Raw genomic sequence first — 27997 nt, forward strand, 5'->3', positions numbered from 1 at the left:
GGAATCAGGGTTACTACACGAAATCTGTCAGTAGGTGGCAGAGTTTACCAAGCACAGCGGTAAACGGTGGAGCATGCTCCACTGTGTCAATGTTTATTGTCTTTTTTTTTCTTTCTAAAAGTCATTAAAGATCAGTTTGAGTTTGACAGTAAAAATCTGTATCTTCAGTATCTGAAGGTGAGTCATCACCAGGTCGGCAGGTTACTACAGGATTCTCCAACAATAAAAGCATCACACCTATAAAACAGGAGTATAAATAAAGCAAACGCCATTCTGTATTTGATGAAAGGGGAATCAGTTATACTGTGTTAGGCTGAGTGTTACCCCAGTGCTTTACCTTGATGACGCCGTGGTATAGCCCCGGCATGTGCGCTGACTGTTTTGCATGACATGTCAGCGCACCAATCAGTTGCAGAGGAGCTGATTGAGTCTACTTCCCTACACTGGAATAGCTGAGGGGAAACGGACGGACGGCGATCGCACACGGATATCTCATCATCAGCAGAGCCTGTGCCGTCAGATCGCATCTGAGAGACCTCCTAGATACAGCGGGCCATCATTTCTCTTTCGACCCGGTCACAGTGTCTGCTGCAGGGAGATGGCCGGTATTCTGGCGTGGTTTTGGAATGAGAGATTCTGGCTCCCTCACAATGTAACCTGGGCTGACTTAAAAAACACAGATGAGGCAACGTTTCCGCAAGCCGAGGATCTCTATCTGGCTTGTCCTTTAGCATTCTGCATCTTTATGATACGACTGGTTTTCGAAAGGTGGGTCGACGCGCACATGCGTTAATCCAGGTGGCTGTGATACGGTCTTCTATTGTCGAAATATTCCGGCGAACGATGCAGCACACCCCGCTGTCCATGTGTGTCAGTCTGGTACCTAAACAATGGCATCTTGTCTGGTTAGCCCACAAATCACTAGGGTGATCATCTTTCTTTCTGCAGGGCCGCAGCGTTACGCGCTGTCTGCATTTGATGCATCTGTCGAGGCACACACATGCACACGCTGTGCGGCCAAGTTACCATACCTGGCCAATCCACTCACCGTCCTCTTAGCCCAAACCATAATTTCTGCAAACCATCGTTCTAAAAACCGTTTCCTTTAACCTATCTTATCGGTGGGGGGTTGTGTTTTGGGGTTTTTTTCACTGCTCTATTTGTGATGTTTTGCATGTTGCATGATCATGTGTCTGACCGTTAAGCCACGATGGTGTCATCACAGCAATGCTTGTCATGAGAGTTTCTTTACAAAGTAGTGAGTGAGGCCTTACATTTCCACACTAAGCCCTCATTTACGCTCAGTAACAAAGTTAAAATGATCCGATGATGTTTGACTTGCTGGTTTTTCGTTCATGAAATATATGTCTGTGTAAGGGGAGTTTTTAATATCAGTATTATTATTTTTGTTCATGTAGACAGCCACGTGTTAACTTTAGCAGCTGACTGTCAACTCTTGTGTACTTTCTCACCACATCTTGACAAACAAGTCACACTGTGGCGTCATTTACTGTTTCTTCATCAATACTACGTGGATACTACACTTCAGCAGTTCAACACATAGGTGTTTTTCCCCTCTGTGTTAAACCGTTTGTGGTCAAAAGATCTTTACAGTACACTGTTATTCAGCACCTGCAGAGAAAGAGTATGCATTACTGACTGCTCCAGTGTCCTTAATTTAAAGAATAAAAGAAAAGAGACTGAGCCCTTTAATATGTAAATGGTGTCATGATCTGTTTTTTGCAGGTTTATTGCCAGACCATGTGCCATGGGCCTGAAGATCCAGACTAACGGGCCGCAAAAAGCACAACCCAATGCCATCCTGGAAAAGGTCTTCACTGCTATAACCAAGGTTGTCCACGTTTTCATTTTTTTCTAATTATCATTCAGTTATAGCTTAATAACTGAACTACATCTAACCTATGGAGTGTTTATATTTTCTTGACAGCACCCAGATGAGAAGAGGCTGGAGGGTCTCTCCAAGCAGCTCGACTGGGATGTGCGGACCATCCAGCGCTGGTTCAGACAACGACGCAACCAAGAGAAGCCCAGCACTCTCGCCAGATTCTGTGAGAGCATGTAAGACAAACTATAATCAAGACATTCCTCACTTAGCTGCACGCCATGTTTCCTCTGCACGTTTCTTTTTCTCTGTAAACATCAGAGTTTGTGCACTGGTGCTTAACTTTTGGTCACAGTTGTTGTGAGTGTAGTCATTTGAATGGGCTGCGCTGTTTTACCACTTATCAACAACACATCTGTGACAGCAGTAAAAGCAGGCACGGTTAATGATTTTAAAAATCGAGCTTGTTTCATGTCTCTGCAAGTTCATTTTCATACGGTATGGAACTGAAGGTAAATTGTGTGGGTGCACATACTCATAAAAAACAAATTAGGGAAATGGAGGCAGGAATGTAAAGGGGAAATTTGAGGGCTGTAGTGACAGATGCTCATTAAAATCTTCACCTTGTTGGAGTTGTTTTTTTTTCTTTGACAATCAATGTCAAATTTAAAGATATGAGATTTGAGAAATGACACAGAGGACAGCAGAGAACCAAAATAATAACTCGATCTGAAACAAAATTGTCCTGTCCAACTTGAGAATTAATCGGACAAGCATAGAACAAGATAGGAGAAGAGATTTGAATTTAATTGAATTTAAGATAAACTCCTGATACTGTTCAAGTTGTAAGCCAATCAACCTTTCTTTTGGATCTCACTGTCATCTCATGGAGTAATTATTTCAAATAAATCAAGACTAGAACAGCAAGGGAAGAAAAAGAGCATTTTAAAATCTTAAATTGGGATCCTGCTAAGATGAGAGGGAGGCTCTTTCTCAAGAGCTGAGCTGAGGTATGCACAGGAGAAACACACTGGACACAGGCGATATATTATGTTAAATGTCCCTCTCTTCCAGTTAGTGTTATGTTGAGTCTTCAACTGATAATCAGTCAGCGATCATTTATTTCAGCTTTGTGGTCAAATTCAAGCAGAAATGCTGGTGTGGTCCTTTGAAAGCTTATAAGAGGGCTGCTTCAGTTTTGGTTAGTCAGTGCTGTGTCTTACACGGCTTATGAAGATTGCAACATAAATGCTGGTGCTGCTGTTGGATAATAGTCCCAGTGCGAACCAGCAAACCCACTCAGTCTGTAATAGAGAACTGGCTAATCTGCAGTAAAGCATTTGCCATCAGGGAAATGGTAGTTACTTGGCGTGTGATGTTAAAGGCCAACGAGCGAGTGTCGCTGTCAGAGCAGGGTCATGTCTGACACCGGTAGAGCAAATCTGGCAGTTTGAGACACGGGGAGCCTCACATCTTCTGATCTGCCTGAGGCTGCTGTTCACTCAGGAGACCACTGTCGGCTGATTAGACTACTGGACTCCTGTTACAAGCTCAAAGAAGAATCTGAACACAAAAAAAAAAATAAAATGAAAAGAGAGATTCGATTTGTGTCTGTATGAAATATGTAAGGGCTTTTTGTACATGCTTTGCTGGCATTCGTTCGTTCAAAGCAACACCCGTGCCGAAACTGTTATCTGCACTCGGCATAATTGATAGCAGACAACACGGGGCTTTGCAATAGTTTGTCCAGGTTGTGAGTCTCAGTTGCCCACAGTGCAGTCCTCCAAACAGGCTGGCTTCAGTGCTTCTAGCAGTGATTGTGCTCTAATTAGGCCCTCATGCACAGCTGTTACAGACTGATAGGATTCTTTGTCTCGCAGTTGTCATGATGGCCGAATTTGTGTCTGTTCTTTTCATTATGCAGACTGGGAGCATGTAGTAGACACATTTGGTCTGAAAATAATGAAGGCTCTGCATGGACTTTGTCTCCCAGCTTTTGTTACCCAGACAGACTGCAAAAAAAAGAGAGAAAAAGTTATCCAGTCAAGTGCAAGTGTACTATTTTTTTTCTTAGCAACAAACCTGCAATAACTTTGTTTATATAGAAAGGAAGAAAATCCATAAAGAAATGAAAACTCACTCAGACTAAGAGGCTTCACAGTAAATTAAGATTTTGCAGTGTACTTGGGGAGTAGAGCCCTTCCTCTTTTCAGTTCTTGGTCGTTACAGGCTGAGGCAGGAGCTCGCTTTGATGTGCTCAACAGCTCCAGTTGTCTGATCTCATCTTGCTCCATTCTTCTTCATCGTTGCGTTCACTGAGAATAAAGAAATTATCATAAAGGATAAAATTACCCACTTTTTTCCTTTGTTTTAAAGACAGTGACAAAGAATGTCTGTTACTAGAGTTAATACTATTAAATAATGATGATTTTTAACCTTATATTATCTATGTCAGGTGTCCCTTAATATTAGATGCATAATTAAATGGACTGCTACTAAATCCAAGTAATTATTTATTTTTTTTTGCTTTCCATATTACAACCAATTGAAGTGGATTATTCACGGAGTATTCTTTGGAAATGCACAAATTCCTCCTACCACGTGGTACATAGGAGTGCAGTTTTTTCATCTCAGCACAGAAACTAAAAACAGAAGAAAAGGGCAAACACGTTCTTCCAAATTAAATTCAAATATTTGAATTTAAATCTCATCTTTTCTTATTTTACTAAAGGACAAGTACACTCAATAAAGGATTGTTTGCCCTTGTAAACATGAAGCATTATTTTTGATTAAAATACATCTGAAATATATAAACTCAAAGGTTTACTTATTCAAATAATTAATCACTGAGGAAAATATGCTTGGTTTAAACTGAATGTATATCAGCCAAGTTTCTTTTGAACACATCCCATTAAATTCAATTTTTTACATTGTGCTTATGCAACAAAATTACATAGAAATGTAGTCAGACTACCTAAAGTCAGCATTTCAAACCATGTTCCAAAGGCAGAATCTGGATAAAGGTAAATTAAATGAGCCAGTACAATCTGCTTTTTATGATTTTATTCCAACACTAGGCGCTACCTTCAGAATAAAAGCAGCCTCATTACTGAGTTTTTAATCAAATCAAAGTCACCCCTGCAATTATTTCCTCCCTCAAGCAATGTCCTGTCTAAACAGGTGCATTTGAGCTCTCCGTGATTAGTTGAGCTGTCTAAATTTGAAATCCAGCCTTTCATCATACGTAAAAAAACAATTTATTAAAGCGTGATTAAGCACTTATAAAAAGACGGTGTTTGTATCCGAGCATTACCTTAAGCATATGTGCTGTATGAACTATAGTTTTTATGCCTAAATTTGCATAAGAATAATCCTATTAACCACAGCTGATACACAGTATTGTTTAGTTAAAAGTATAATTGGCTAATAGCTTTTCCATCGAGTGCACCAAATACACAGCAGCTCTTAGATAATTAAATTTTAAAAGGTGACAGTTTGCTCAACTGTCATCATCAATTTGAAAAAGTGTAACTCATAATGACAAAACTCAATCGGTGCCTGACGACAGGAAAAAAAAAACTATTCAAAGGAAGCATTTGTGAGTCATTGTGATTGCACATATATAGCAGTGATTCAGTAGCACTTGTAAAAGACTCTTGCAGGCTTCATCAACCAGTTGCCATGCAACAGTCTTTACTGTGTTTCAGGTAGACTCGTCCAGCTGATTTGCTCTTACAATACTGTTGATCAGACACAAAAAGCAGTTAATGATGGCTTCCACAAGCAGCACATCAATGTGGTAATAATTCCTGTAGTATTCATCGCGAGTAACAGCTCGTTCCTGCACAAAGGAGCCGATGTGGATTTACCTTGTTCTCTTTTTTTGAGCGTTTATGAATCGTGGAGTTTCAGGGCCTGCAGCTGTCCAAAGGTGTTTGATTTGAGGTCAAACAACCACACCACGCAAGCTTTAAAGTATGCAAATGCTTGTTTCACATGACAGGATCCACATCGTCTGTCAGTTAATGTTTTCTTCCGTGTCATAGAAGTCAAGCTCTGCTTTGTTCCTCTGGTTTGATTCGTGGAGTTATACAACTGTATTCAAAAGAGTTTATGCAATATAAAAATGCAGAGACATACCTTTACACTCAGGCATCTATAGTAACTTATAGTAATCAGCTGAACACAATAACTAGTGTTTGTGTTATTAGACTGACTGTCTATTGGGCTCACGAGATGAGTGAGTCAGTCTAGTTCATATGAGGGTGAAAGTTCATCCATAGTTGTGCGCATGTGTGTGTAACAGATAAAAGATCTGTATATCTAGAATAAAGCACTTTGTGAATGTAAATTGTGGTGTAAAAAGTCAAGAAATACTAGAAATCCCCTGCATCAATCTCAATCCATTTGCCAGCTTTTGCCTTACTTTTTTATTTATTTAAGTTAACCAAATATTACTGCTGTTCTAAAAAAAAAAACTGTGGAAATCGCTGTCCAGCTGTCACCCGTTTGGTGTGCGGAGATGCATTAAAAAGGATACTATAAGATAACAGTGACATCTCAGAGGAATGAAATATTTAATGAAGTCATCACAGTTTCTCCTTGTGGGCTAATTTGTCTCCATTTAGAGACACGAATGAAATAATTGGCGTAATGCAGCTTGCACAACTATGGAAGCTGCATTGGATAGGGGGCTTGCTAAGGGGCCAATCTTGAATCATTCCTCCCAATTGATGACTGGGATAAGTAGGAGGTATTTTATAAGCACATCTTTGATCACTGATGTGTCAGCTGAAGCAGTTTCCTTCTTGTAAGCTCGAAGTCAGACCTCGTGATGACTTTCCCGATCATTGTGTAGCTGTGGTTACTGTAATTTATGTGCAGGGTTACATAAAGCAGAGAAGGGTTGGGAATGGACAGAGTGAGTGTTTTTTTCCCCCCTCCAGACCTCACAAGGGAAGTCAGTGACGTCTTATTTTCATTGATTTGCCCTAGACTGCAGAGTTGAATAAGAAGACCTTACGCCACTTCCAGTTCCTAATTACAGGCATAACAGCCACAATGTGAGCCACAGCGTGTTGCACCAAGGGATTAAACAAAATAAATAGCATACAGCACGAGTGGTATTACATCAGATTCTGGAAAACATTTTGGGATGCAGGTCATTATTCTCCTCAAAATGGTCTCAGAATGTGTTTTGTTTGGATTCTGTAGAAAACAGAAATCAATGTGCAAAAAAAAGATAAATATAAACAGCTGCAAATATGTGTGCACTGCAGAGCTAGAGGAGGCTGTCTTTAATACTAGTGTTGCTCCAGACTAGACCAAAACTGAAATCCACTGCTGTTAAACACATTTTTTTAAGGTTACACCCCCAAAAGAAAAACTAAAGATTTTTGTGATCAGATGAGTCTATAGTCATGATCTTTTTATTTGTTTCAGGTGGAGATTTACATTCTACTTATACATATTTACCTACGGAGTACGATTCCTTAAAAAGGTAAGTTTTACTTAAAGAGTTTCTGTAACAGGAGCTGGATTTAATATGGATCTGTGAGATGTGAAGCTATTTTCTAAACCACTTAAAGTATAGCGGTACATGATAAAATTGAATTAAAGTGACTAATTTTATAAAGACAAAAAAAGGAAAAGGGAAGGCAGTAGAGGAATAAAAATGACCTCTAATCAGTCAGGGGGTTTTCTGTGTTACTATAGTGACATGTAGTTTTTAACAGCTGGAAGCCAATGTTCAAAGGAGCTTCTGTTGTGTGTCGTGTTATCCCGTGTAAGAAGAGCCACCTACTTATACAAAAACAAGGACTTGAAATAACTGAGATGATGACATTTAAAGTGGTCATCACTGCTATTTAATTAATTAAGTGACTTTGTCATTGTTGGAAATTGTGGCTTTCCTACGGTGAGTAGTGTAAGTGTGTTATCAATAAAGCATGGCTTTTTTTTTTTAAATGCCCCTTTTATGACATATACCATTTAACCAGATGTTTAGCTTAACTTTTAGGGTTACCACACCTAAAACTATACCCGTGTAATGATAATATTCATATTGACCATTTTTCATGTCCTGTTAAAAGATATTTTTACCTTCATGAATATGTATGCATGTATGCAGCGCCTTAAGCCTACTATGTGTAGTTTAGGGGTTGAAATGGTGTTTCCTCTTTAAAAAGCCTGAAATTCCAGCAGACACATCAATAAGCCACACTTTGTAGAGTTCATACATTTATGGTAACAAGCCAGTTAAGCAAATTTGACTGAAATATGTGACCGAGATAGGTTTAATAGAGTTCATGCATAAATTCATGAAAATCCGTATATTAACACAATCACAGCAGTGGCTGAGACAGAGCAGGATAAATCTCTCACAGACACAAGTTGCATGACGAAGCACTTTGTGAAAATAGTTAAGTCCCTGGCAGCCGCTGCTGCAGGCTCCAGCCTCTGCGGGATTTATTAATAGAGCGGGTCTGGAGAGGAGTGCAGGAGACGTAAACTCAGCCCCAGTGATGGGTCACTGTTTGCTTATAACACATTTTTTTAGCATCTCAGTTGCCGTCACTCTTCTCATCTTTACGTCACTACTCGAGATTTTTGTCTTATGGTGGTGTGAGCAGAACATAGCAATTTAGCATTTATTCAGTTTTATATAAGCCAAAGAATTACTGCTATCATTGCCCCTCAACAAGTCAGTCAAAATTTAATAATATTTTTTATTATATTGTTTGATTTTCTTTGTCTAAGGTATAAACATACTGTTCTCATCTCTTGTAGACTCCATGGCTATGGAACACTAAAGAGTGCTGGTACAACTACCCTTACCAGGTAAACATTTACTCTGCAATGTTTACCCATCCTTTGCGATCATGTTACAGCATTCCTGGATTTACTACCTATCAAATATTTAGTTTAACTCTGCTGCTTTGTGTGTTTATGCAGCCACTGACTGTGGACATCCATTATTACTATATACTGGAGCTGTCTTTCTATCTGTCGTTGCTGTTTTCCCAATTCACAGACATCAGGAGGAAGGTAATTATGAGCACATGTCATAAAAAAAACACACATCATGCATGTCCAGTGGCACAAATCATCATTTGTTTGTTAGAAGGCAAAAGAGAACAAGGTTATTTACTTACTTATTTGTTTTGAATCTAGAAAAACGTGTTGTTCTTATGCAAGTGTAAGTAGCACTATCACAGAAAAGACATCCCGATCCTTTTGTGATTAATGTTTAGTCTGTTTTAATCAGTTTGATTGTATCATCACTGTATAAATTAACTAAACTTTAACACGAAGCCGAAACACTTTATTCTGACTAGTTTACAAAAACTTTGATTAACTACATTTAAATAATCCCTTCAGCCAATGACTGAACTTAAAGGTGACTTTATTAGGTACACATTCCTAGTACCAGGTTGGACCTCCTTTTGCTTTCAGTGCTGCCTTAAGTCTTCTTGGCAAAGATTCAGCAACATGCTGGAAACGTTCCTCAGAGAGTCTGGTCGATAGTGACATGACAGCATCGCACAGTTGCCGCAGGTTTGTCAGCTGCACATTCATTCATGTGAATATCCCATTCCACAACATTCCAAAGATGCTCTATTGGATTGGGATCCAGTCACTGTGGAGGCCATTTAAGTATATTGAACTCCTCCACACCATTACACCTCCACCAGAAGCAGTCTGAATCATAAATAAAATGCAGGACTGATCCATGCTTTCATGTTGATTATGCCAAATCTTGACCCTATGGTCCAAATGTTGTAGCAGGAAGTAATTTTGGTGAGGCCGTGTGAGTTGTCTCCTGTTCTTAGCTGACAGAAGAGGCACCCAGTGTGGTCTTCTGCTGCTGTAGCCCATCTGACTCAAGGTTCAACGTCTTACATGTTCAGACATGGCCTTCTGTATACCTTGGTTGTAGCCAGTGATTATTTGAGTTTCTTTTGCCTTCCTATCAGCTTGAAGCTGTCTGGTCATTTTCCTCTGACCCCTGGCATCAACAAAGCACTGGATATCTTTTTTTTTTTTTTTTTTTTTGTCCAGCGTGTCTGGCACCTACAACTATGTCTGGAACCACAACCATTGTTCAAAGTCACGCTTAAATGCATTGAGTTGCTGCCATGTGATTGGCTAATTAGATAGTTACATTAACGAGTAGTTGAACAGATGTACCTAATAAAGTAACCACTGAGGGTATAATGTGTCACATTTGACAAAATGATTTGTGTTGATGTGTGTGCTGAGATATATGCACCTACTGGCAGTCAAGACAGTAGTTAAAAAGGAAAAGGAAAAAATCTTTTTCTTCCCAGTGTTGCAATAAATCACTATAACCGAAGATCCGTATATTATTAAAAACACTGTTATAGGCTACATATTTTGCTTATCTGCAAGCAGGTAAATAAGTCTTTTTTTCTCATATTTTCGAGGTTGACTTTTTTCTAATGCAGTGGACTTTCTTGTACACAAATTAATAAATGTATATTTGTTATGATTTATATAAAATCATAACAAATATGTCTTATAGTTAATATGTAAAATAAATGCTTAAGCTAATTTAGGTTCAAACTGCTATTTTACTCAGCTAAAGCAGTTTTTTTTACCTGCTTTTTTGTTTATCAAGTGTGTGTACTTAATAGGTAAATATATAATCCTTTATTTTATTAGCGTCTTATATTTTAGCATTGTTCACAAAAACACAAAAAGGATGAAATTAAATTTTCTGTTTAACTATTAGGACCAAGTTTTTGGTTAAACCCTAGAGCCAGCTTCAATACACTTCTGTATACTACTCTGAGATTACTGCAGTCACACAGAGCATATGTCTTGTGGTTTTATTGTGAAAGGTTTTTGCACGTACATAGAACAAATCAGGTTTCTGGCACAGATCGCGCAGCTACAACAGTGAAACTGCATGCACAGCACCAGGACTCTGGAGGCAGCTCACCTAATGTAAAATCTGCTTTCACAAATAATCAGGTCTATTAAAGTGTACCTATGCTCATTTCCAGCTCCACTTTTCTAGACTTAACTCTACTAAAGCTGATAGCAATCTTTGCTCTTCAAAATAATCCTTCTCCTGGATTATAGCGCAACCCCTCAGTTCACCCATTGTCTGAAACGAGCCATTTTAGCTGATATGTCTGTGGAGCTACATTTAAGCCAACTTTTTTCCTTTGTTCTGATTGGCTAGCTCTCATAAACAGGAGGGGTGTATAGCACCTCGCTTTGATATCATACAGATTCATCAGTAGAAAAAACTGTCTGAAACAGAGCGTTTAAAGCGATCAGAAATTGGTTTAGGCTTATAGGGTGTGAATGCATGTACGCTGAGTGATTTAAAACTTGTATATATCAGTCACTGTTAGGGATGGGTATTGATAAGATTTTAACGATTCCGATTCCATTTTCGATTCTGTTTAACGATTCGATTCCTTATCGATTCTCTTATCGATTCTTTTTTTTTTTAAAAAGGAGAACACTAAAGTCGATTAGCTTAGAACTGTGTTTTATATCTTCTCTTTGAACAAGATAGAAATTTAGGAGTAACATGGCCTTACAAACCCAACAGTGAGATCTTAAGAGATCCAGCCTACGGCTCTTCAATGGGGTGTCACAGGGTCCCCAGGAAAAAAAATGTATATGTAAAATAATAAAATAAATATTCTTCTGTAGCAATAACAAAATTTAACATAAATTATTCTGTAGCAATTACACAAGAATATCCAGTAATGTCCTGCCTACAATTAAACACATTCACTTACCAAAGTGAAATCGGGGGCATCTGCTGTGGCAAATGGGTGCAAACCTTTGACCACAAACTTAGTCACTGCTCGGTGACATTCGTCTATCCTGGCCTGAAAGGAGACGCTAACGGTAGACTGCAGCGAGAACTGCCAGCATCTGAGCCAGCCAGACTCTGTCTGTCTCATCATGGTCACTAAATGCAACGCACAGTAATAGCAGGTTTTGTAATAAGGTAAATCGCGCTAACATAATATGCAATGCTAATTGATTAGTTACCTGCAGTATTAACGGGAGAGGACGTGGAAACGCTACCGCTGCTGCTGGGTTGAGCGTCGCTAGTCCGGAGCGGATCAAAAACACGACATTCGTTGAAAGCAATCGCGTGTTTTTTGAGCAAATGCTTTTGCATGTTCGTAGTGTTTCCTCCCTCTGATGAAATCTCTACTTTGCAAGTATTGCACGTTGCCCTGTTGTCATCCTTTATCATAAAGTGTAACCAAACTTTTGAGCGTTTGTGCCGCTCAGGCGCCGTGTTTCCTACTGGGTAAAAGACGCTACTCAACGTGATGACGTCATTCGGGGCGACTGGAATCGATAAGGGAATCGTTTTTAAAAGTGGCAAACGATTCCAAGGAATTGAAACAGTGGGAACCGGTTCTCAACAAGAACCGGTTTTCGATACCCATCCCTAGTCACTGTAGCTTTATTTGTACGACAGATAACAAAGAAAAAGATAATAGTAAAAAAAAAAAATCCCTTTATTCTCTGCTGTGCATTCTTTTAAAAAACCAACTTGGTCTGTGTCTAAGCTGAAAGTCAGTCCATGGAAGCATTCAGTCATCTTCATCCCACTTCATCTTTTTTTTTTATGAAAATGGCCACACTTTTGGCTCATTAAGCATCAATTTGCATGCCTTCCAGCCATGATCGTACTCCTGTCTCCACTCCATCCCAGCTCTGCCCTCTATTCAAACACACTCCGCTCACTGCACTCACAGCAGCAAGCAGCAGCCCTCACGATGCCATGCTGTGTATGCCTTCACTCTGTCATCTCTTTGTTGACTGTTGGCATGTTGTCTGTTTTTGTTTCTCCTTTCAGTTTTTTTCATGCACAGCACTACGCTGAGGAGGTCCTCTGCATCCCCTGCCAATTTCAGTATGTTCCCCCTGCACACTCTTGCCTTGCTTTCACTCTTGCATCATTACTCTTCCTGCTCATCTTCTCTCCTCATTCACTTGCCACTTTGGACTGGTTCTGGGTGCTTTAAGCTGCCATCCTCAGATGATTCAGTAGCTAAAGATTTGTTAGAGGAATGCCCCCCTTGTCCCCGGTCCTGCCGCTTAGTCATCTGGAGCTCTATTCAAAGCTAGAAAACCTAACGGCTCATACCAATATCGTTAGTTGTGTAGTTACAGCAGGGATTGTATTGAAGAAACATAGCTTTTAGCTCACTTTCAACTCTAAAACCTCATTCAACACTTAAATGTTTTAAAACTGCAGCCCTGATATGTTTAAGGAAGATAAAGAAGCACACAGGGCCCAGTTCCTCCAACACTACACCACACTGTAAAAAGAAAGATCTTGCAAACTGTTTTCTCAGTGGGATCTTCCCTTTTTGAGACACAGCTGTGCCTGAGATAGTAGGATGTGTGAATATCTAGTTTGGTTTTTTTTAAACACACTACTGCAGAAACTGTTGATAAATGCTTGGGCGCTGGGGGTGTATTTGCTATTTTTGTTTGCATAAATTGTAATATGTGCAGCATGCAGTAACATTTTAAAACTTCTTTCTATAGTTATGTGACATTTTGCTGGATGCTGTTTCCCCAGGATTTCCTGATCATGTTCCTGCACCATGTGGCAACAATCTCTCTGATTGTATTCTCCTATGTGAACAACATGGCACGAGTGGGAACTCTGGTCATGTGTCTGCACGATGCAGCTGACGTGTTGATAGAGGTGAGGATCCGGGGAGAGACTTAAACACTGTGGATGGATAGATGGGTGTGTGGGTAGAGTGATTTAAACACAGTCTACACAGTATGAACAACACACCATACCATGTAACAACAACTCTATGCATATACTATATGAACAAAAGTACTGGGTTGCCTACACATTACACCTACAGGAGCTGCTCAGCCATAGAAACCTATGCCACAAACGGTACATAGTTTTTGTGTGAAACAGTGGCAAAGTTTATGCATTGTGCATCTCAGCAGTCCCACTCTGTAACTTTATGTCATTAGCCACTTTGTGGCTTTGTTCCTGAACACTTCCACTTTGCAAGTATGCCATTTACAGTTGATTGTTGAGAGTTTGCTTGTGAAATTTCTTCTGAGAGCAAAGAAATTTCACCGTGCCACAATCAGTGAGGTCTTTATAACGATCCACTCTTTCACCAATATTTGTAAAGGCAGACTGCATGTCTAGGTACTTGATTTTATACACCTGTGGCAATGAAACTGAAAATGTCTGAATTCAAAGATGAAGAGGTGTGGTCCAATACTTTTGTCCATACAGTGTAGATTAGATCTAAATTGCATTGCATTGAAGGTATTGTGGTCGTTTTTGTTCTTTAGTATTAGTATTTGGTATTTAGTATTTAGTATTTATTTATTTATTGTCATTGTCAAGAACAATGAAATTGCGTTTGGGGCTTCCATACAACCCAAAAAAAAGAAGAAAATAATAAATACCCCTTAAAACCCAAGTGTACATATTTAACCCAGTGTGACTCCAATGCAATAAGACAATCCTTAGCAATAATGTTCGTAGAAATTCAGACAAAGACCTGAGAAACATGACAAAATACAACAATGCAACCCATTCAATATTATTGTACTGTGAGATATGATATCAGATATGATAGTTATCTATTTAAGAAAGAGGGGGGGGCAGGAGGGGGAAGAGAATAAAGATATGATGCACCAATGCAGACCAGTTCATTGCTATTAAGAAGTTGGATATGGTTATTGTCCGTGAGAGGGGGGCAGAGAGTTCAGGAGCCTCACAGCCTGTGGATACAGGCTGTTGGCCAGTCTGGATGTTCTGGCCTGTATAGACCTGTACCTTCTCCCTGAGGGCAGCAGATGGAAAAGGTGGCGCGCAGGGTGATGTTGGTCCCGCAGGATACTGTGCACCCTCCTCAGACAGCGAGTGGGGAAGATATTACTGATCTCTGGCAGACTTGTTCCAATAATTCTGCCAGCTTCTTTCACCACCCGCTGGAGTGCTTGCTGATCGGCCTTGGTGCAGCTGGGGAACCACACTAGAAATCCATACGTCAGAACGCTGCTGATGGCACAGTTGTAGAAGTTCAACATCAGAGATCTGGGAATGTGTGCGCTCCGCAGTCTCCTCAGGTAGTAGAGGCGCTGTTGGGCCTTCCGTACAACTGAGGTGATATGGTTGCCCCAGGACAGGTCCTCGGTCACAGTTACCCCCAAGAATTTAAAACTGCTCACCCTCTCCACCGCCTCACTGCCAATGAAGAGAGGCAGATGGTTGTTATGACCCCTCTTCCGGAAATCTACAATGATCTCCTTGGTCTTTTTGGTGTTTAAGACCAAGTTATTGTCGTGGCACCATGACTCTAGTTGTTGCACCTCTGTCCTATAGTTTGTCTCATCATTGTTGGATATAAGTCCGAGCACTGTAGTGTCATCTGCAAACTTAACAATGAGATTGGACGCGCAGGAGGAAATACAGTCATGGGTGAAGAGAGTGTATAGCAGAGGGCTCAGAACACACCCCTGAGGGGCACCGGTGTTGACCACAAGGGTGGAAGAGGTGTTCTTACCCACTCTGACACTCTGTCTACGGTTAGTGAGGAAGTCCACAATCCAGTTGCACAGAGAGGAGTTAAGTCCCAGTTGGTGGAGTTTGGGACGGAGTTTGTATGGCCGGATGGTATTAAAAGCCGAGCTGTAGTCTACAAAGAGGAGCCGTGCATAGGTGTTCCTGTGTTCCAAGTGCTTCAGTAATGTGTGCAGCACTGTGGCGATCGCATCCTCGGTTGACCGGTTCTCCCTGTATGCAAACTGGTGCGAGTCCAGGGATGGTGGAAAAGCAGCTCTGATGTGTTTAATGACCAGTCACATTCAACTTGAAATACAAAGCTGGCTACTAAACTAAAAAGTCAAAAGAATGAATGAAAAAACTACAGTTGTTGTTTGGAGTTTACATAGACTCATCATTGGCATGAATGTTGTAGTAATTTTGGGCTTTTAATGATTTCTTTGATCTCTTTTCTTTCTGGGGTGGAATGATTGTAAAGCATACATATTTAATGACGTTAAAGAACCAATAACTGGGTGCACAAGTTTTCATTTATTTTGGATCTTCTCTCATCCACACAGGGTCAAACTTATTCATATATTATTCACTGATATTTGGGTAAATGTCCCCATAGCAAGATGCATCTCAGCTAAACACTTTTGGTAGCCAGCAACAAACTTCAGGCATAATTCTGGCCAATATTTGACCAATCATCGTAGCAAAACTGGTAGAGTTCTTTTCAATTGGTCGGGTTTCTTTTAAGTGTAGTCCACTCATTTTCAATAGGGTTGAGGTCGGGGCTTTAGGAAAGCTATTGAAAGCCAGATCCACCCATCATTCCACCCTGGAATAAGAACAGTTCAAAGAATATGGTTAAGATGTAGCCACAGAGATCCCAAATATAAAGGTCTTGGATATTACATGACCACTGTGGTTCATTTCATGGTTTATGTACAAATTCACTGAGTTTGGTAACAATTCCCATTTTGACCAGTGTCCATCAGTATTAAATGAAGAGCAGGATTAGGTTTAGAGGACCACATTGTTTTTTAAGAGAAATGAACATATGTGGTTTGCCAAAATCAACACCTGGTTTAAATGGTAAAACACAAGAAGAAAAAATGCCTGACACACCAAAACCTGAGTGAAGCAATGACCTGGTATGACCTATTGATAACAAGTTTATTAATTTAAAGAAAAAGTCCTGCACACCAGGTCAAAAGCACTCAAAGAGGTAAGTCTAGAGCAAGCACAGAGAAAACACTTTAGTGCTTCAGCTATGGCTCCCTTACATTTGTCAGCAGAACTGGCATGCCAGCATTAATCAATACTTTTACTGCTGACCGAACTAAAAGGGTGAATGTAGGGGCACACAGGAGCAATGTGCATGCATCCAAACACGTTTGAAGGGATTTCTTTCTTCTGCAAGACAACAACCCCACGCATCCAGTGAAAACAACCTGAAAGAGCCTTTCAGAGTAAAGAATAGCCTTGCCAGTCATCTCATCTCACCTGATCTTGTGATCAGTCACCTGATCTCTACCTTTAGTAGACCCCACAACAAGCAAGAGCTGAAGGGATGGGAGAGCGTCACCGGGGACGTGGCTGTATATATGTATGGGCTAATGGCTGATTTTTTTCATTTTTTTTATTTTTTAATTTCCACAAATGTTGAACATGAGGATTTTGTTTGGCTTCATGTTTATCTGCACATTAGTACCCTAATCTAACTACACTATGTGCAAAACAGGCTTCACCTCCCACACAGCTCTTTCAGCATTGATGTAACCTACACACATTTAACACACTTTAATGTAGTGTTTTTTTAATTCAAACTGGAAACATGAGTTTTTTCCATTTTTTTTTATGTTATTTACATTAATTTCTGTTTCTTTTTTAACCCCAGGCTGCCAAGATGGCCAACTATGCCAAATGTCAGATACTGTGCAACTTGCTATTTGCAATGTTTGCTATTCTCTTCATAAGCTCCAGGCTGGGAGTTTACCCCATCTGGTGAGTGTTATTTGCTTCTTTGTTGTGTACCATAGTTAGCATCCTTCTAAAGCCAGGCATCAGGGCAGGTGTGTTAGCCTTTTGCGTTTGCATGCATGTGCTCACACGACTTGCGGAACGTTTTTTTTTTTTAAGCAGATGCCTGAGTTGCTCTGCTTATTTTGGCAATTCATCTCTGAAAATTTAGCCATCAAGATCTCATTGGCTTTTTTTTTTCTTCTTTTTCTGCACAACAGTTTGCAGTTCAGACAGAATCTCTTTGAATTTGTGTTGCTAAGTGATAGTTACTATGGATACCACAGCTTTAAACTCTCAAAGAAAGCCAAACCTATCAGTAAATGAAAAGCAGATCATTATGGTTATTGGTTTATCTTTGAAAACTGTGTCTAGAGTTTGATGGGATTGTTAAAAACATCAAAGTGATTTCCACTCAAAAAGAGCTTTCATCGTTTTGTGGCGCTGCTTTTTAGGTGTTTTACCTTTAATTTATTCGTCATTATAAAGCGGAGTTAATCCATCCAAATTTCTCTAACAGAGAGAAGAGAAGATTAATTAAATGTTTAAAAGATTTAATTACTCTCTAAAAGCTTGAATTAATTTCTTCAATAACTTTGTGAATGGCAGTTATTATTTGCCTTTTTTGACTGATATTTGCAGTCATAAATAAATAAATTCAAAATAAAAACTAAAATAAAATAAATACGTTTATTTTAGTCGTGCGCACGGAAGTCATTCCACAGTCATCTGTAGCCACAGCGTTATCACACCTTTCACAAGTGAAGAGAGACGTAATTTCGTTTTCCAGTCAGGCAGCTGCAGCCGTCTGCTTTTCTTTGAGATGCCATCGATTCTTGTTCAGCACAAAAATGCTGTTTTGAGTTTATAGAATCAAGATTGTCTTCGATAATTAGGGGCTTTCTGGAGAAGTGCTTTGAGAAATATTTGTCAGTAAAGTCTTTTTTTTTCCAGAAAGAAGCTTTTAGCCGGCACCCCCACATCCTCTGCCCTCTGTTCATACTGTAATATAATGCTCCCATATGCTACATTTTAGTCAGCCCCCACCACACCCGTAGTAAAGTTGTCATTACTGTAAAGCTGTTGCCATGGCTTCAGTATCTGGAGGATGATTCACAGAACGAATTGGAAGAATTGTTCCAGGGTTAAATTTAGACCCTTAAAATTTCAATCGTGTGTCATGTGAAGTTAGGCAACACACTGATTTTTCTTACAGTGCCAACTTCAATTAAATTGTAAATTATTGCTCTACTCATATTGAACTATAAATAAAACACTCACATTTCTGTCTCCCTTTTCATGAAACACCTGGATTTTAACAATATGTTTGGAGCAGAGCTTTCTTCCTTTGGCTTTGTGTACTCGCCCCCAGGACACGCCCTAATTCACCAAATGAGGGGGTGTGCTTTAGTTCTTTATGTCAAGTTAATTTTCTCTGTCTCCCTCTGTTGCTATGGAAGGATTTTAAACACCACCTTGTTTGAGAGTTGGGAGATTATAGGGCCCTACCCATCCTGGTGGGTCTTCAACCTGCTTCTGATCATGCTGCAGCTGCTCCACTCCTTCTGGTCCTACCTCATAGTGAAGACAGCATGCAGAGCCATCTCCAAAGGAAAGGTGAGTCACTAAACCCAGTTCTTTTGCAAAATCCTTACCTTTGTATCTAGGTTGCTGTGCTGCTAGTGCATCTATAAATAGTGTATGGTGTTCTGATGGGCCATTTTTTGACTTTCTCTTTCTGTTTTCTATGCTAACCTGCAACATTCAAGGTGGGAAAGTGGAATCCGTTACATGTAAGTACATGACATTTTGTACAACTTTTAGTTTTTCCTCATATTTCTTGCAGCTAATGTGGTTACTGGCTGAAAGCTTCTTATTCATGCTATTCATGGTCCCTGAGGTGGAAAACTCCCTAGCTTTTCCTGTACCACCCTTTTGCAACTTCCTAAGAAATATCTGAACCTCTAGAGGATGGATTCACTCATAATTGTGGACAGACATTTGGGTTCCCTAGACAATCGATCCAATTAGGTTTGGTGGTCATTTAAGTCATTTAACTTTTTAACTGGTGCCGTTGTCATCAAAGCACCAAAAGTAGGAAGAGCTTAGTAAATTGTGTTGTTTTAGCGATTCCCGTCCACTCGAATAAATTAGCTAAACTTTAACATGAATCTCTTTCTGTGTTCACTATCTTCTAGTGGATTCGAAAACCTTGCCATGTCAGATTGGCGAGTGTTTCTATTGTTAAGAAGCATGAAAGGCCTCTGTTGAATCACTTTTTAAGAACATTAAGTCCATCATGTCAACAGGTTTTTAAGCTTTTTCAGTAAATCTCACAGCACATGGTCCCTATTGTGTCAAGATCACTGAGACCGACAACAGATAAATTGGTGCTGGCAGTCTAAGGAGCTTGGAAAGAAAAGCGTCTGGACTTCTTTAAGTTTCTTGAAGACGTTTCACCTCTCATCCAAGAAGCTTCTTCAGTTCTAAGGTCAAATGGTGGGGAGTCCCAGATTTAAACCCAGTGGGAGTTTCCCCCCAAAGGACAAAGGACTCCCTGATGATCCTCTACCTAATCACATGAGCCAAGGTGTGAAAGTGGGTGTGGGTCACAATCAACCAGGGTTTCAGGTGAGCTCATTGTGAAACCTGGCCCCACCCTATCACGTGATTTCCTGAGGTCAGATGGCCCAGGATGTGAGTGGGCGTTAAGGTGTCTGGGAAGGGATTTCAAAACTGGATTATAGATGGCAGAACGTTGGTGTCGTAAACCCCCGCCTCTGTTCAAAGATGGTCGCTCACAGTGGACATAGATGGCTTCTTTCACTCCTTTTCAAACCATCTGTCCTCTCTGTCCAAAATGTGAACATTGGCATCCTCGAAAGAGTGACCTTTGGCCTTTAGATGCAGATGGACAGCTGAGTCTTGTCCCGTGGAGGTGGCTCTTCTGTTGTGCCATTCGCTTGTGAAGTGGCTGTTTGGTCTCTCCGATGTAGAGGTCTGGGTGAAGCGTCTTCAAGCAACTCAAATAAGTCCAGACGCTTTTCTTTCCAAGCTCCTTAGACTACGATGACCTGGATGACTGAGAACCTTCACAGACACATTGGTGCTGGCAGTTTAGCTGTTGAGCTCTCACTTTACATAACGTAAGGTCGGCAGTTTGAATCCCATCCTTTAAAGATTTGGCGTTTGTGTTACTTTATTTGCTGCTCACCTTGATTCTCCCATCAAAATGTTAAAATGTCCAAGGCTTTCCTTTATCACCAGTGACAAAACTGATGACGTTCCTGTTAGCCTCAGCTTTAACGTGGCAAATTAAGGTCTGTTACAGTTTTTGGATTTAAAATGTAATACAGTAATAATTTTTTTCCCTTTACTAAAATATAATACTCATATTTGAATACATCTGAACAGCTTTAGTCAATCAAATCTATCCAATAGATCTCCTCTGGTAGAAGCTCTTAACTTTGCCACTGCTACATGCTGTTCTAAAGTCAAAGTTCAGAATTACTTTTAAGCAGTTGTGCTGCTAGTCTGTGGATGTCATCAGAAAACTTTATTAAAGCCAGAAGGAATTAGTTTTTTACAGATGTTCGCTTAAAATATACATATAAAAGACAGAAAATTGAAACTCTGTAAAATCTGAATACTTTATTAAAAATATGTAAAATATAAAATAATGAGGACAAAATAGGGTACTCAAAGTGCAATGATAAATTAAGTTTATTAAAACAATACTATGTATATGCAAATAGTCTGGGTGTCATAAGGAGGAGTTATAAAGTGGGCTGGCCAGCCTGAGATGGAGAGGGGTGTGAAGGATTGTCCAATATTGCTGGTAACTTGGACAAGCATCCTCCTCTCTGAGACCCAGGATGGCACCAGCCACTACAGACTTATCAGACTTATAAAACATCCTGAGCACCATCTAGCAGATGTTCAAGGAGATGGTTTTGACCTTTCTTGTAGAGGGCTTCTGTGTTTTTAATAAAATCCAGTTTACTGTCAGTGTGAGCACCAAGGTAAACCTCGCTGGTATTCTCATCCTCCTCATGTCCACAACCATGTCTCATGATAATTAATAGATTGTTTCATCTTTAAAAATGAAAATCAAAAATGTTGTTATTTAAAAAAATGTGATCAGCCAGCAGACCATCTTATTTCATCCTTTGACATCCTGAGAAAATTAAACAGCGCTCTAAACATTTTAAAAAGGCACAATTATTTTATTGACTCTTGAGGAAAAGAACTGTAATAAGTATATACTGCCATTAAACTCCAGCACAGCAGCTTTTCCTACCACATGCAAAGAGTTGATATTCAGGCACCGAGGTAACTATCTAAAGGATGAGGCTAAAAGATTTCCTGACACACAGCATCACAGTTGGTTCATAAACAGTAATCATGAATTGTAATACGCTGTGAATCAGTTTTTTAATCCCTGTAAATTTTGTGATGCAGGTGTGCGCTGCAGGAGTTTAAAATTCCGGGTTGCTACGAAGGAAAAAACAGAAGAGAAAATGGTTTAACTCATATGACAGTGCACTTGACTAAATTTGAATCTATGAATAATAATGTGTATTTTGAATAAAAGCTTGCAAAACATTAAAGTAGGTTGTTTTAAAAAACAAAAAATCAGTATTGTCCGTGTATTTTCTCTAAATCAGTGTGGCAGATTATCTCAGAAATGATATGATAATCATACTAGAAAAATTTGCATTTCCTGCGAAAATGCTGTGTGGATGCCTTAACGTTGAAGATGTCGGCTGAAAAAAGCTGAAAAAACATTGCCCTGAGCAGGATTCGAACCTGGCCCTTATGGTCTAAAGGCGGCGACTCACCTCACTGCACCAAACTCATTCGCACAAAGAAGAGGTGGAGAGACTGACAATTCTGGTGAAATTAGCAGAAGCTGCTTAGAATTGTGCTGATAAGAGGTGAAAAGGCTAAACATTTGGCAGAAAAGAGGTGAATCAGAAGAATTTCTGCTGAAAAGAGGTAAAGAAGCAAAAAGATGAGCTGAAAAGAGGTGTAGAAGCAGAAGTGCTTGCTGAAGATGGCTGTATGTGTAATGACACACTGGAGAGTGTCAAGAAAGCAGAGCGCATGCAAGCAGGGAACATGTGTAGCAACTGTCACAGGTAGGATTCGAACCTCTGCCACCGGGTCTCACGGCAGCTGCCCTACGCGCTGAGCCAAATGAGTTCTGGTCACATATGATGAGAGGGAAAATGTGCACTGTGGAGCAGAAGCTCAAATTAGCAGAAAAGAGGTGAAGAGGAAGAACTTTGTTGTGAAATGAGGTAAAGAAACTGAAATTTGTGCTTAAAACAAGTGAAAAAGCTGAACTCTGAAATCCTGCTAAAACAGCAGAAGAGGCTGATATTTTTCAGCTACTCATTGAGCCAAACTGGTTCTCACGTAACTGAAAAAAGGTGGAAAAGCTTAAAATTCTAATGAAAACAGCAGAAGAGGCTGAGATTTGTGCTGATAAGAGGTGAAAATGCTGAACCAATCAGAGGTACTGCTTCTGTCTGCTTCATCAGGCTGTGTACTTGTATGTATTTCTGCCATAGACTGTTAACAAGAATCTGAGGTCCATATTAGAAAAGCTGCTAAAATCATAAAACTTTGCAGAATTGTAATAAATTATCAATATGAATTACCGGTCTGTGATAGTATATAAATTTGTAGTTAAAAAAAAACATGTGGGCCAAGGTGGAATCGAACCCACGACCTTTGGTCTGAAGAGCCGTGTCATTACCAATCGCGCCACCTGGAAAGGGGGCGGGGCGCCTTAAAAAGCAGGGTGATCAGCAGTCAGAATTTGATCGCGGAGAGAGGTGAAAAACGTCATTTTTTGGAGTTACAAAACGTCGTGTAACTCAAAAACTAGGTGGGATAGAAGCATAATTCTTGCACTGGGTGAATCAGCGGACTTTGGTGTACTTTGACTGTGATTTCCATAGCTCTTCGTATCTCCGTCGCGGAGATATGACGAGAGAAGAAACGGCTTCATTTTCGGAGTTTGAAAAATGAGAGGACAGATTTCCACCCCTCAAACATGTTTTTGCAGAAACACTGTAATTTCGCTTAAATAGTATGAAATAGCAGTAATACTATGATTTGGCAGAAATACTACTTTTTAGCACAAATACTATTGTACAGAATGGTGTACGTCAGTTTAATGCTGGGTGGTGCTGCAATAGTAACTATCCTCGGTCAGAAGGAGAGGCTGACATCCAGGGATTAGATTACCACAGGTGGAGTTTATTGGCGGTCAGATGGATGGTACAGGGAGGTATGGCATACAGTAGGAGGATGTGGAGAGGTGATATGGTGTGGTTTCTATGATTAAGAACAGGGTATGCATTACAACATGCATACAGATTAAAGATTAAGAAAACTGGCAACAAATTCCTCCACTACAAATCAGTCTGATACCACTTCTTACAGGGTTCACGTTTACTAAGGCACTACCCAAAAGGTGCCACAAGAGGGCACTCCAAAGTAAGAGATGACCTATTTACACTGTAAACAGCCCCTACTTAGCCACTACATAATACAGTGATATTACAATATACAAATTCACACAAATACTATGATTTGGCAGAAATACTATGACTTAGTAGTAATACTATAACATAACAGATTTCCTAAAAAAACTATGAAATTGCAGTAATTCTATGACTTGGCAGAGATACTACGTTTTAGCACAAATACTATAACAACGCAGAAATACTATGACTTAGTAGTAATACTATAACATAACAGTTCAATGTTCTTGCACAAATACCACAATATGGCAGAAATACTATGTTTTAGCACAAATACTGTGATTTGGTATAAATACTACGATTTGGCACACATACTATATTCCGCAGATACACTATAACATAACAGATATTCTATGACTTAGTAGTAATACTATAACATAACAGAATTATTAATTGGGCACAAATACCACGATTTGGCAAAAATACTATGATTGGGTACAAATACTATGATTTGGCAATAATACTGCATTTTAACACAACTACTGAGATTTGATTGAAATACTATGATTTAGAAGAAATACTATTACTCGATACAAATACGATGCTTTGGGACAAATACTATGTTTTGGTTCCAATACTATGATGTGCAACAAATACTATGATTTGGCACAAGTACTATGATTTAGTACAAATACTATGATTTGGCAGAAATACTATGCCTTAGTAGTAATACTATAACATAAGAGATATACTATGGTTTTGCAGACATACTATGTTTTTGCACAAATACCATGATTTGGCACAAATGCTATGATTTAGCAGAAATACTATGATTGGGTACAAATACTATGATTTGGCAATAATACTGCGTTTTAACAACAACTACTGAGATTTGATTGAAATACTATGATTTAGAAGAAATACTATGACTCCTTACAAATACGATGCTTTGGCACAAATACTATGATTTGGCACAAGTACTATCATTTAGTACAAATACTATGATTGGGCAGAAGTACTATGTTTCAGTACAAATACTATGATTTGGCAGGAATACTCTGATTTAGCAGAAATACTATGTTTTAACATAAATACTTTGGCAGAAATTCCTGCTAAAAAGAACTATTTCTGCTTTTTAGCAGAAATACTGTAATTTGGCATAAATACTATAATTTGGGATAAATACTATGATTTGGCACATATAATATATTCAGCACATATATTATAAAATAACAGAAATATTATGATTTGGCCTCAAAACAATGATTTTGCATAAATACCATGATTTTGCAAAAATACTATGAATTAGCAGAAATACTATGAATTAGCAGAAGTACTAAGATGTAGCAGAAGTACTTTGCTTTAGCAGAAATACTATGATTGAGGAGTAATACTTAAACATAGGAGAAATATTGATACACAGACACACATACACAGAGAGTAAAGGGAACAGGAGCTGTTGAGAGTCTGGGCTTGGTATATGTAGGTCAGTTAAATTAGCTGCACCTGCTGTAGTCAGCCCTTACACACACAGACACAGAGAGAGGTGTGAGTTTTCTTCAGTGTATTTCTGACATTCAGGATTCCCCTCGAACAAATGGCCATAATTCCCTAACCGTAGAGGCTAGAACGGTCATTCAGACATCGTTTTGTTCAGAAGAGATGGGGGAATCTTCAGGTCTTCATAATTCAGAGATAAAATATAAATTATTAAAGATATATGACTTGTAATACACTGTAACTGTGTAGAGGCGAAGCAAAAACTGCCTTACTTGCTCTCAAACAACCTTTGGTAACTCTAAATCTATATGGAGCATCAAAATCATTCTTTCACCGTAAGAAACAGCAGGCGTTGGTGAACAGTCATGGAAATTTTCAGGGCTCTGTGGAAATCCATCAAAAAGATATGACGAGAGAAAAAAGTGGTTCATTTCCAGAGATTGAAATCTGATGAAATCTGAGCGAGGGACAAATTTCCTACCCTCAAACAAGTCTAACTCATCTCAGAACGGTAATAGGTGAGAAAATAATTCTTGAATTGTGAGCATCAGGAGTGTCTGAAGATATATCGGGACAAGCCTCATGTCTTAACTTCGCTTCGTTAAGGAGATATGACAATTTGAAAATGCCTCTCATTAGAGAAATCCAGCGGTGATTTTGAACAAACTCTCCATTGAGTTTATATGGAGAGTTTTCTGACTTTGTGTTACTCTGAGGAGATTTGCAAAAAATCTATAAGTCCCACAACAATGATAGTGACATTTTCTGAAAGCCAGCAAAAATACCTACGTTTTGATGTATAATGTGTGGGGCTTGAGTGGAAATTGAGCGAGTAGCAAGAAGTTGTTTGGACATGAAGAGAAAATTCAAACAGTTTCACTGTCCCCTCTGAGTTAATTGCATAGCAACCATAGCAACGCATGTATTTTCTGAAAAATCACAATTTTGCAACTGAAAACTCAAAGAGGGATAAGATTAAAACGGTAGAAGATCTGAAAAAGCTGAATCATACAGGAATAGCCAAATCATTTGAGAACATTTTAAAGTTTGAATGAAGTTTCTAGGTGAAAGTATGAGGCAGTAGTTAAGTTTCAAAGACAAGAAAGTTTTAGCAGAATTGTGGAAGTTTCCCATTCATTTCAATGGGACAAATTAAAGGAAAAAAGTGTAATATTTTAAAAAGTATAATAGTAATAAACACCAAAAGTCATAGCCAGCATAAGCAGAAAGAGCAGAACAGTTTAGAGTTTGAACGGTGAAAATAGCACAAAAATTGTGGAAGTAGATCCACGGCGAAAAGTGTACGGAAACACCCGGAATAATAAAGAATAAAGAGAAACAGGAACTCAATAGTGTGGATGCCTATTAAGGCATCCACACAATTAATACGGTAATAAGCATGGTAAATGTGTGTTTTGAACTGGTAGAAGCAATCAAACCAGAGGTCTCCGTATTTCATGTTTGCGAATAGATGTTATAGCTTCTTCTTCTTTTTCTATTTTTTGCCTGATATTGATTGGCAGCTCCCGTTTCACATGCAAAAGCCATTTATAACACCGTTATGCTTGGCTGCCTCAGATAATGAAACAGATAAGAATTTTAATGAGGAAAAAAAGGTAATCTCCAGCCGCCCCTTTCTTTTCCGCAGGTGTCTAAAGACGACCGCAGCGACATAGAGTCCAGCTCCGATGAGGATGACAGCCCACCGCCAAATCAGAAGCACCACACCAGCGCCACCAATGGGACAAACAAAAGTCATGGCACCAACGGCTACCTGATAGGAGCCCCGTATCCCGACGAGCACTGATATCACAAGAGTGGAGCCACGCTACAGACACCATCAATTCTTCTGTGTGTGAGAGCGTACGAGAGGGTGTGAGAGAGAGTGTGTGTGGTGGGTACATGAACAACATCGCCTGTCTGGAAGTTCTGGATAGATTTAGCTAAATGCAGTTTTGTTATTGATTCTTCACTAATTTCCTTCGACAGTTTACTCTCCTCATCTATATATTTACATCAAACTGCACTCAGTGAAATATCAAAGCACTCCTATTGATACAACCCACTCTCTGTTTAACCAGTGAATGAAAGCCTTTCACTCTATGGTGTAAGCATGCTACTCTAACATACAGTGGTCTGGCATACTGGGGGTGTGTTTTCTCCTATGTTTGTGTCATTCTATGTTATTTATTTATAATTTTTTTATAAATAAGTTTGCAGACTGTAGTTGGACATTTATTCTACATCTACGACATTCTTTGATGTCAGTGTTAAAGATGACATACTCCTGAACGAGTAACAGTAACGAGTATTAGCAAAATGCTAAAGACCTGGGTTTACTTTTAATGCTACACCTCCAAAGATATGCCACAACTCACAAATGGATAGTTATGTGACATTCACTTACACTTTAAAATTCATTCTCCACTCAAACTGTATATGAGATGTCAATAACAGTATTATGTGTGTGCATCAGACATGGCTAGATGCTGTATTCCCTGTTGAAGCATTTTGTTAATTATTCTGGTACATTTCTGGTAAGCGTTACATTAAAGGCCATTTGTCCTCTTTTGAGGCAGACAA

The 27997-nt window shown here is 39.3% G+C and overlaps 1 protein-coding gene and 1 long non-coding RNA gene across 2 annotated transcripts; one reads left to right on the top strand and one right to left on the bottom strand.

Annotated features, from left to right (window-relative positions):
• The first annotated feature begins 419 nt into the window (after window positions 1-419).
• cers6 (ceramide synthase 6) lies at window positions 420-27988 on the top strand. Its single transcript, XM_080903040.1, has 11 exons — window positions 420-768; window positions 1747-1852; window positions 1949-2079; window positions 7286-7343; window positions 8633-8683; window positions 8798-8890; window positions 13440-13568; window positions 17296-17402; window positions 18878-19034; window positions 19187-19210; window positions 27063-27988. The coding sequence occupies exons 1-11, from the start codon at window positions 599-601 to the stop codon at window positions 27219-27221; spliced, it is 1185 nt and encodes a 394-aa protein (XP_080759166.1). The 5' UTR covers window positions 420-598; the 3' UTR covers window positions 27222-27988.
• LOC308410000 lies at window positions 2091-12313 on the bottom strand. Its single transcript, XR_013974099.1, has 4 exons — window positions 11885-12313; window positions 11626-11801; window positions 3984-4158; window positions 2091-3855 (listed from the first exon to the last, which is right to left on the bottom strand). It is a non-coding gene; the product is annotated as an uncharacterized lncRNA (long non-coding RNA).
• Window positions 27989-27997: the final 9 nt, after the last annotated feature.

This window comes from Rhamphochromis sp. 'chilingali', assembly GCF_963969265.1.
Source record: "Rhamphochromis sp. 'chilingali' genome assembly, chromosome: 14".
NCBI classification, from domain to species: Eukaryota; Metazoa; Chordata; class Actinopteri; order Cichliformes; family Cichlidae; genus Rhamphochromis; species Rhamphochromis sp. 'chilingali'.